The sequence below is a fragment of the Sinocyclocheilus rhinocerous genome, unplaced genomic scaffold, assembly GCF_001515625.1.
Source record: "Sinocyclocheilus rhinocerous isolate Xijiao unplaced genomic scaffold, SAMN03320098_v1.1 scaffold735, whole genome shotgun sequence".
NCBI classification, from domain to species: Eukaryota; Metazoa; Chordata; class Actinopteri; order Cypriniformes; family Cyprinidae; genus Sinocyclocheilus; species Sinocyclocheilus rhinocerous.
This window is the reverse complement of record NW_015629505.1, coordinates 251528-263088: the sequence shown is the minus strand read 5'-3', so window position 1 is coordinate 263088 and position 11561 is coordinate 251528. Positions and strand designations below refer to the sequence as shown.

Genomic DNA, 11561 nt, shown 5'->3' with positions numbered 1-11561 from the left:
GTCAAAAATGACCGACCATAGGAAATGAATGGGAAATGGGAAAATACAGAACATTTTTGTGTGTACAATCTACAAATCCCCCACGATGCAGAACAAATTGCACAGCAATGAAGGGGTGAAACTCTAAAACATCTAGAGCGCAAAATCAACACACCCACTCACACACGCGCTGACACACACACCCCTATGAACTGGTGTGCCTGTAACACAGCAACTATGTAAAATAAAATCAATAATTCAACTACAATTTAGTAAAAAAGTGGACAGAACGGAAGGGGTTACACTCTAAAACATCAAGAGTGCAAAACAGACGCATCCACTCACACACACTCACTTACACACACTCACAGACACACACACACACACACAATTATACACACTCAAATGAATTGGTATGGCTATAACCATATAGCCAAAATGAGTCAGAAAACTGAAATAAGAGGTTAAAATCAGATCAGGCCCAGAAGGATTAAGCTCTGATAAAGCATTCCTGTTTATTTTTGTTACATTTTTATAGAATTTTAATGTTTTGTATAACAAAATGCTTTCTGTATTCAGGTTTGACTGTAGTAATAATCATTCAAAAACTGACGCTTCAAATCAACATTTAAAACAACAAAAATATATAAACCTTGACAAAAAGTGGACTTTGAGAATGCCTTAATATACATTTAAATCCGCAACCTAATAAAAATAAACAATTATGTATAAAAACAACTAGGGAATTTGAAAGCCTCTCTATAGATTCCTATACAGGCAGTGGTTACACCATGAAATTACATGTTTTTCTTTCTTTGCTCTCACCAGAAGGTGCTAATCTTAAAGGCCTAATCTCTATTTGAATCAGAGATACTGCATTGATTGAAAAATTATTTTAAAAAATTTGAGATTTTTTTTTTTATTACTATTTTCAATGGGGAAAATTTATAATAATTATTGCATAAATATTAATTATTACCATAAAATTCTCTCAAAATACAAAGAAAAAATATTATTGAACAAAAATATATTAGATTGATTTTACTGAAGAAAAAAAAAAGTTACATTTCAGGTGTCCGGTCACTTTTGACCACGAAGACCATGAGTGTGACTCCCAAATGAGAAGCGCACAAGGGTTTTAAAAGAAGAAAACTACGGTGATATAATTTTTTAGTTATATCGCCCAGTCCAAATTTATAGTAACTACTTGTATAATATACACATCTTACCATCCAGGGGTGAGGAATCTCTGGTAGGGGCATCTGAGGAGGGGCCGGGAGAGAGGTGTGTATCTCTGTCTTACATAAGGGCTCTGAGAGAGCAAAACACACATAAAAACACATTCACATCACTGAAAAAAAAAAAACGAATTTGATGCAGATATTAAGGAGACATGAGTTATGATGAAGAGATATGGTGCACTGTGAATAATTTAGCTGAGGTCAAAAGTGAAACGAGCAGCTAAAGGGGGTTTGGGCTTACCTCTAGTGGCTAGAACTCTGTGCAGGATGTTTAATATTTGCTGTTTCTTCTCTCTTACCCCAGCAGTTAAATATTCTCTGTCCAACAACTCCAGAAAGACCCGCAACTCTGCCAACAACTCCTCCATCGCTGAAAAAAACACATACAATCAGATGTTCAATAAGCACAACAGGAGCTTCAGAAAAAAAGCTAATAAGTTTGTGTCATCAAATCTTCTGCTTTGTTGATTTTCTTATTGCCACTGTAAAGATGGGCCGTGTGCTTTGTTCAGCACTGAGATGTTGGCTGGTATCTGGAAAAAGCAGTGAATTATGGGTATCTGTTGGCTCGGCACCTGAGGAATATCAAAGGCTATCAAATGCGAATTGCAGCCCTGGAAAATCAGAGGTCTATAAAATGGCATTACAATGGGCTCAGGCCCATACAAAAAAAAACATAACTGAAGGTTTACATAAGACTGAGGGTTGAAGGGGGGAGGACGGCTGCTGTATGGACAGTTTCTTGACGTAAAACAGAAAATAGAGCTCACTGATTAGAGTGTGCAATGAAATAGCAAATTGAGTGTGTCACCGTACGACTGCTGGTCTAGAATTCAGCCATCAAGACACTTACACTTACACCTGGAAATGAGCCAGTCTTTTTCAGGTTGGCTACAGTTCATTTGAATGCAGATATTTGTCCCTCAAGTATGCAGTTCTCAGTGATAAATACCAAACAAATTTGCAGACGCAGTGACTTGTGTCCTTTACATATGAAGCTTTTTAAAATGTTCTTGTTCTAAAGGTATACACAAGACAGTCATTAATTACAAAAAAATTTTGTTGCGTCATAATTAAACTGATTGGCTGAGCATTGATTGATTTAGGAAGACATTAGGGATGTCCTTACATAAGGACATCTACTTGAATCAATGGAGTTATTGTTGATCTGCTAGATAATTCAAATCGCATGTTCTCGTGTCCAACTGAATAGACATTTCCCCCTGGATGTGCTTGAATTGCTCCTCAGTTATGCTGTCCGTAGTCAACCAGCACACTTTTATACAGGGTTTTGTCCAAATTGTCCATTCTGAAAATGACTAGCTTGATGCAAAGGTGATATGATTTTATAAATACACATGCATTCTACTGCACACCCCGTTTTAGTAGCGATTTCAAAATCTCAAGTTAAAACATGAATGAATAAAGCTACCAAGCAAAGATTAAAATGAAAAACATGAGATAAGTAGTACATTTTGTTGGCTTTTGCAAGAGCAGTCTAGTAATCAACAAGCATAAAATTTGAATAATCTTTTAATAATTCTGAAATCATATATTTTACCTGAAAATAATGTTGTATTCAAATCATACAAAAAAAAAAGAATAACTAGCGTAAAATAACTGCAGTAAAAATGTTTTTATAAATGAACTTTTTCAACTGTTTTGATGGGTCTTCGATCTCATATTGCTGTTTATGATGAAAAATACAATAAGCTTATACCATTTCCAGTTGTTCCTTTATCATTCCCTGTCCAACAGCTTGCACATGTCAGAGTGAATAAAACTAATGAAGCACTTTCAGTGATGGTGGCCAAACAACATGAAAGGAAATACACTTTAAAAACTGACCATGCAAACAAATCGCTGCATTAAAGAGCACCAAGTTCCACACAAAAATGAGGACCACCTTGGGGGCAAAGTCAGGGGAGAGAGAAAGGAGAAGGGGAAAACTTTAAACAATCACAACCACCCACGATCACAATTTTCTGACTCTGATTCTTCTTCATTCACATACTCTCAATTGACTAACCCTAGTGTAAACAAGACTAAATGATGAAAGATAGCAAGCAATCAAAGAGCCCATCTTTAAAACAGTGACACACCTCCAGCTGAGGAATGACAAATTAGGGCATATTAACACATCCCAACCAAAAAAACAAAGGTCTCAAAGTCAGCAAAATGAGATTTTACAGAGAACTTTAGTCTTGTTTTACAAATACCTGCCAAAACAACCAGAAAAAGGTTGATGCCACACCAGAGAGTGTTTCAACAAGCAAAGCTGATTTTAATTCAGTGTTGACAGAGGGAAATAATGAATGGCATTCGGTTTGGTGGTTGTCTAGGACCAGTTTGAATAGTTGACCTAGTGAACTTTCAGAATAAACAACATTCATAGTCTCTCCTGGACAAAAATCACATTATTCTACTATTCCGACCCAAATTCAATAACATAGAGGGATGTGGTCTGCAAAAGCAATTGTGATGCTGCCAGCATGCAAAAACTAGTATTATTTGTCTGCTGATGCAGTATGTGTGTACATTTTACGTAGGTGTATATGTATATGTGGTTACAGTCTACCACCCAGGCTGTTGAGAATCAACAACATCCTTGAAATTCACCAAAGGAAATGTGTGTGCATGTAGATTACAGAGTACCTTTCTCTCCACGCAGTCATCCTATCCGACTCTTCCATCAGATCTTAAAGCAGTCCTCTTTAATGAACTATTCAAATCCATATGCTCACACATGATCTATGACCTACTACATATACTGTATAATCAGGCACTAACCCATGCCAAGTTTCTGTGGAGTACCCACCATCCCACATCCTTCACTCACGCTTCTGCCTTCTTTGATCTCTCTCACTCTTCTCCATTTCTATTTCCATACTGAGCCAAGAAGCTATTAATTTTTCTCACTTCTTACTTCAGAATATGACAGCTGACAAAAAACCTTTTGAAAAATTGAGATAACACACAGCCTCTCTTGTTTTGGTTAAGAAACCTGACAAGAACATAAACATGAACCTCTCGCTCATCTGTCCTCCCTTTCTCATCCAGTGCATTGGTTCTCTTTGATGTCAGCTGACAGGAACCAGGCGGAGAGCTGGTGATGACTGAGATACAACACAAGCTCTTCATACGCCGATCTGGTCTTACACACCGAACAGCTTGGAGGCTGAACAGATGGATGGAAGGAGGGATAGAGTCATATCAAAGTTCTTTAAAGTCAGTTTACTCTGCAACTATCTTGGTAACAGATATTTAACATTTATCTAAATAATTGGCATACAAAATGCAAATTCTATCTACCTGAAATCTCCAAAACAGTTTTTATGTTTCAAAATACATTTCAAATCAGTAATAAAGTGTGACAATACATCATAAAATAAACATTATGCTAACATCTTAATGATTATTTCTATCCTTAAGAATGGGAGGGGGGAGTCGCACATGACATTTTACAACCTGATCTAACTAAATCAAAAGAAAATCAAAATTAGAAAAATAATCAGAAATTGTATGAATTGCATTGTTTTTTATAAAGAGCAAAAAGCTTTTGAACATCTGCAACAGCAAAACAGTGCAATTGCAGAACTGTTCATTATTTCACATGTTAATGTATTTATTGAAAGAAAAAAAAACTAACAGATCCATACAAAAAAATTAACATTTACATTATATCATTGGCTCGCATGAGTCACATCTGTGATTTAGATTAAACAAACTCTATCAGTAAGCTGATTGGTTCTTTTAAGTTAAAGACTGACAGCCACCATATTGACTGTTACAATTTCTCCCATTGATTTTTCTATAAGTGGTCCACCATCTGTTCATATCTCCATCCCATTAGAACCCAAAATAGCAATATAAGTTATATACTGTATAGAATCTCTCATAGATCTGAGAGGCACTGGGTGTCCAAAACAAAACGTTTGGCAGCTGGGAATAAGGCAGCTCCTAGTCTGTGGTTTGTGAAATTAGGCTGCTTCACAGTCTGGCCTCATCATGGTTACCGCTCACTGCCACAGGCCAGGGCACACCAGAGCACCACTCATGCTACACATGCCTGGAAAATAGCAGAAAACTACAGGATAGGAGAAAATATTGAACAGATGCTTCACTGTCCCACTAATGATGGGCTTCAATACCAGCATCTGTGTAGTCACATATATCAAATGCACCGGGATCATCAATAAGAGAATATCTCAGCTGTGTGATTAACATTCATCTCTGTGTTTGATTATGTGTGTGCACTATCCATATGTGTTCACATTAACATATGAGGAAAATACTGAAGTGACAATTATGAAAACAATCACGAAAGGACAGTTTAGAATATATGTCCATAAATACATACTTGTGTGTTTATGAGTATGTGTGTGTGTGTATAATTACAGAGTGCTAACTCCTAAACCACACTTGGCAGAGGGGTGGGAGAAAGGGGCCACTGGTTACAGAAACCTTTAAGAATCATCCTTCTAGAGGGTGGATGAGACTCCATGGTGCCTGGGAAACAGAGCAGAGAAGTGTTTGCATTCACTTTTTATATGAATGCTCACCAGCATATTTGCCTTCCACCAATGACTTCAGAACTTGGGCTGAATTGTAGCATATGTATGAGTTTACCATGCACAGGATGATGATGCATTATCCAAGATATTATTAGGGGAAAACATATAGATAACTGGACATGTAATTTAGCAGAAAATGAAAAATCATAAAAAAGGCAACCTAGAGACTACCTTGAAATTGCAAAGGGTTAACTTGTCCCATATATGATCTGGTTCTTTGTAGAATTTGTACACTACCATTTAAAAGTTTGGGGTCAGTATTTTTATTGATTGATTGATTGAAAAAGAAAGAAATACTTTTATTCAGGAAGGATGCATTAAATTAACCAAAAATAATAGTAAAGTCTTTCAGGTTTCAAATAAATTCATGTTCATGTCAAACAAATTAAAGTATCACTAAAATATTAAGCAGCACAACTGTATTTAACATTGATAATAGGAATAAATGTTTTTGAGCTTCAAATCAGCATATTAGAACGCTGAAGACTGGAGTAATGACTGCTGAAAATTCAGCTTTGCCAACACAGGAATAAATGACTAAATATATACATTTTAAGAAAAGAAGAGTTATTAAAAACCATAATAATATTTCACTATTGCTGTTTTTACTGCATTTTTAGAATAAAAAAGAGAAAATAAGCTAATTATTTCACAACATTAAAAAATCTTACTGACTCCAGAGTCTATTAAGAGTCTTACCGACAGAGCTATTAACTCTCTTACATAGTAGTAGAGGATGTTTATGGTAGCAATTGAGAGAGGGGAAAAAAATGAAAAATATGATAAAAGACTGCAGTGGAGCCAAGCAGCAGTTGACAAAGTGGGTGGAAAAGATGGAGGAAGGCAAAGTTAAAGAGTTCTCTTCTTCCCTCTCGTCTTTTTTAGTTCAGACATCTCTACTTGGAGGGAAAGAAGGGCTTTAAGGGTTTCTGGCACATGTAAGCCTTTAAAAAGTCATCAGCGTGGAAACTGTTATAGAGGAGACCCCCTAAAATAAAGCCAAGTAGGCTAACAGGCCAATATCCACATCAAACACAGTAATCGAGTGCCAAATCGTACCATGTCAGACTGGTCTAACAACACTGTGCCATGTTCATAAATGCCAATAAACACATTAACCACCAGCACAGCCATGAGCTTTAGAACGAGATGAAAAGTTCAAATCCACAAGGAAAATTGTCACATCTGGAACTATGCTGACATGTTTTAGTACAAAAACTTAAAGAAAGAATGGTGTTGTAGTCTCACTGTAACATATGTAAGGGATAATATATGGTCTTTAACACAAACCCTAAACAACGTGATTAGGACCCTGAAACAAAGCAAAGGGGTCCGATATTAACCTGACAGAGTTTATAATGACATCCTTTTCATATTCTGGACAACAATCATTCTGAATGATTCTGCTGCGACTAACCAATCAGAATCAAGCATTCCAGAGAGCCTTGTAATAATACTCAACAACGCTATAGCAAAACCACACTTGGCCCTTTACATATAAAAGTCCAAAGCTAATACTACGCCCTGCACTCAGATACTGTTAAACCACTGGGGACAATAGGGCTCTGTCATATCCAACAGAGTGCAAGTTGTGATGCAGGTACGGGATACCCGACACCTCACAGATGCAAGCCAGCCAACCAATCACAGATGGTCCTACCTATCTATCTCATGTTGTGTTTTTAAAAGTGCAAACTTCTGTGACAGAGATAACAGGGCACCTGTATCACCCCAGAGTTATTATGGGTGACTGGAATAGCTCTTCCTCACACGTGAATTATTCTAGTGTGCTAATACTAATTTTAAAATATAATTTAAAATAATTAGATTTAATTAAATGCAAATCTGAACATTAATAATAACAAGCACTTTAAAAAAATTTTTTATAATAAATAAATAAACAAACACAGCAAAAAAATAGCAGTCCATTACTTCCTTGCAACGTCATTAAATTTACGGCCTCTTCACATTTCAAATTGCAACGGCTTTTCTAGCTGACCTGAGAGAAAAGCTGAGAAGGAACAGAGAAAATCTGACTCACGGGGTGAACTCAGCTCTTCCCAGTCCGAGCCGGTAATGTCGCCTTTGAAATATTCGTTATATGAAATAGTTACTATTTTCTCACTGGCAGTGTTGTTCAAATTCAATTCATCCGAAAATTTGTTTTGACAAACTTGTTCCACACTCAAAGCGCGAGGATATTCCAGGATGTAAGCAGAAATGTGTTTCTGTTTGTTGTTATATTGCATGTCAGTAAATGACAAACTTGTTCCACACTCAAAGCGCGAGGATATTCCAGGATGTAAGCAGAAATGTGTTTCTGTTTGTTGTTATATTGCATGTCAGTAAATGACAAACTTGTTCCACACTCAAAGCGCGAGGATATTCCAGGATGTAAGCAGAAATGTGTTTCTGTTTGTTGTTATATTGCATGTCAGTAAATGACAAACTTGTTCCACACTCAAAGCGCGAGGATATTCCAGGATGTAAGGAGAAATGTGTTTCTGTTTGTTGTTATATTGCATGTAAGTAAAAGATACACTGTGACTGTTATTTTATACTATAAATGAAACGTCTGGTGACCGTAGTATATCGACGGTCTCAAAGCATGCAACAATGAATCCACTCATGGAGATACTGGACACTCACCCCTCGAGGCGAACAGTATGGGGTCGCTCCGCATCTTAAAGTCAAACGCATCTAACTCGGGGAAGGTAGGGATTGCAGGCGTGTGTCCAACAGCTGCAGTATTTCATCCGCGCAACAGAGCCGTATCTGTTTTCCCCGCTTTCTCCCTATGCGAATCAGCAGCAGACCTCCGCTCGCTACCGCCCGGCAATGTCTCGTTTCCTCTGAAAACTTCCCCTGAATCTCTCCTCGAGCCTGACACAGAGCAGCTCTGTTCGCTTTCTGTTTATCGCGATCCCGACAGCAAACCGCTGCGCCTTCGAAGGGGAGCTGCTTGGAGACAAAGTAAAATCTGTCACTTTCTCTCCATGTCGTGCTCGGCGAAAAGTGAGACCTCCTTCCTCTTTATTTAGTTTCCTTTCCCTATTTTCTCCGCCCTGTAGCCCCACTTCTCCAATTCCACAGCTGGATACAGCGCATGTGTGTGGAGAGGGACGAATATCTAGGATATATGTTTTAGTGAGAGTTATGCGCGGATAGGTTTATTACTCCCATATGCTAGATTACAATATTTACCTCAGACTGATCAAAAGCATCTTTATCCTTGTCTGTATTTAATAAAAACTTTAATCCTAAAAAGTTTCAAAATCAATACATGAGCTCATGGGTGTAGAATACGCGGGGGACACCAGGCTCACTGACCTACAGATGTTTTAACGGAGCATTAAGATACAGTCTTTAGTGGCTAAAATTTTGTTTTTTCCAATAACTTTAGTTCATCCTTTGTTTTACCACTTGTGAAACAATGGGGCTTGAATTGATGACTAATGCTTCTCATGTTTCCAATAAACAGATCCAAGGCTGATATGGCTGAAATTTGTTGTACATGGGTCAAAGGCGAAAAGGTGTTTCAAGCATCAAAAAAATAAAAGTGCAATACAGCTAGGGCTGCCACTAATGACTATTTTTATTTTGATGAATCTATCGACTAATTTATCAATTATGAATCGATTAATCTAAACGATTAATTTCCCACACAAAAAAATCTAAATTGTACTTAAGACTAAAACTCTGTATATTTGTTCCCCTTTATAGAAACCACACGCACCAAATCTCCTTGGCTGTACAATAAAGTTTCTTTTACCTGGTTTGACTAGACTGGACCTGTTCTTACCGACAGCCCCACTGGCTTCAAGCTAGCTACCTAAACATCTGCCACCTCCTTAGCATGTTCCCCCTTTTCACAGTTAAACAAGAAAGTAGCCTAAATAAGAAAGTTAAATGCACCCTGTCTACCGGATGTGAGCGGTGCGGCGTGACAAAATGCTATAAAACTCATTATAATCAGTGATGCTACACTGGATGCGGCACGACATGACAAATCCCCGACTGTAAACTGCCTTGTCCTATTTATGAGGTACTGACGCAGAGTTCAAATGTCCTGTCTAGACACTAGACAGACTCTAGTTGCGACGCAGCGGTGTCGCGTCCGGTGTAGACACCGTTCACTGTTCCGCCGCCAAGCAAGCGGCGCATTAACTCATCTGCACGCGCTCTCACTGAAATAGGAATCGTTGCCACATTTCTTGTCAACATCTTTCATTTATCGCGGTCTCGTTTGTATTTGGCCAGTTTGGAGAAAGCCTCACCAAACCTGACCAGCCAGGCGTTTGCGATCACGGGAACTTGTACAAACGTGGATGGGTGACATGAATGGAGATGGCTCCAGATCGGCGATGTAGTATTTGGTTTCCCAACAAGGTCCATCGGCCAAAAGAAAATTAATTTGCTGAATGCATAAACTGAATTTTCCTGCGCTCAAACCTGCCAACCTAAAGGAAATGCTGTGTATGGCATTTGAGGTCATTTGTGAATTACCATAGACTTATAGTCTAAATAAAATAGTTTGCAACTATTACTGTTATTACACTTGTATACAAAACTTATTTTTATTTTGATGAATCTATCGACTAATTTATCAATTATGAATCGATTAATCTAAACGATTAATTTCCCACACAAAAAAATCTAAATTGTACTTAAGAATATTTTATTAAACTATATTTCATTAAACCAAATGAAATCCAAAATTTAAAAAGTGAAGTGCAACATAACGCGCATGAAGCAAGTGTCCATCTCATAGTCCAAATCATTAAAATCAAAGTTCAGTATTATAGTGTAAGAATGACAACATATCCACGTGTTCTAGTCTACTAATTATAAAATTATAATCAAAAAACACTTTTTAAAGGAGTAAACTGCCTCGTCCTGTTTATGAGGTACTGACACAAAGTTCAAATGTCCTGTCACTGTGTAGAGACTCAACCTGTTGCGACACGGCGGTGTCGCGTCCGATGTAGACACGGTTCACTGTTCCGCCGCCAAGCAAGCGGCGCATTAACTCATCTGCACGCGCTCTCACTGAAATAGGAATCGTTGCCACATTTCTTGTCAACATCTTTCATTTATCGCGGTCTCGTTTGTATTTGGCCAGTTTGGAGAAAGCCTCACCAAACCTGACCAGCCAGGCGTTTGCGATCACGGGAACTTGTACAAACGTGGATGGGTGACATGAATGGAGATGGCTCCAGATCGGCGATGTAGTATTTGGTTTCCCAACAAGGTCCATCGCCCAAAAGAAAATTAATTTGCTGAATGCATAAACTGAATTTTCCTGCGCTCAAACCTGCCAACCTAAAGGAAATGCTGTGTATGGCATTTGAGGTCATTTGTGAATTACCATAGACTTATAGTCTAAATAAAATAGTTTGCAACTATTACTGTTATTACACTTGTATACAAAACTTCGTATTATGCTTGTTATAGAGTGTGTGATGTCACGTGCACTACCGCCATCACGGCGACCGTCACAGCCCTAAATGGAATCCAGAAAATAATGGAAAACAGAATTTGGTAAAGATAAAACTGTAAAACTCAATTAATTAGACGGGCTTTTTGATTAATAAAATTTAATTTAACCATTAAAACGGTATAGAGTATAGAAAAATGAAAATGGAAAAAGCTGAATTTGGAAATAAAATGGATTTCATAGTCCCCTATAATTATAATAATTTTTTTTGTGGTAATAAAGATAGATGTAAGTGAACAATAGCCTTTAAAATTACTTAAAATACATATA

At 37.6% G+C, this 11561-nt stretch overlaps 1 protein-coding gene across 2 annotated transcripts in view; it reads right to left on the bottom strand.

Moving 5' to 3' along the window:
- Positions 1 to 11561, bottom strand: part of LOC107738968 (actin filament-associated protein 1-like) — a 66916-nt gene that overhangs the window by 34436 nt on the left and 20919 nt on the right. The window contains exons 1-3 of one of the 2 annotated variants that reach the window (XM_016550903.1): positions 8444 to 8824; positions 1462 to 1590; positions 1209 to 1291 (exon numbers count right to left, since the gene is read on the bottom strand). In XM_016550903.1, coding sequence (XP_016406389.1) covers positions 1209 to 1291; positions 1462 to 1590; positions 8444 to 8477 — 246 coding nt within the window. In that variant the 5' untranslated portion in view covers positions 8478 to 8824. Of the gene's footprint in view, positions 1 to 1208; positions 1292 to 1461; positions 1591 to 8443; positions 8825 to 11561 lie in introns of those variants that run through there. The other variant, XM_016550905.1, reaches the window with a different exon arrangement.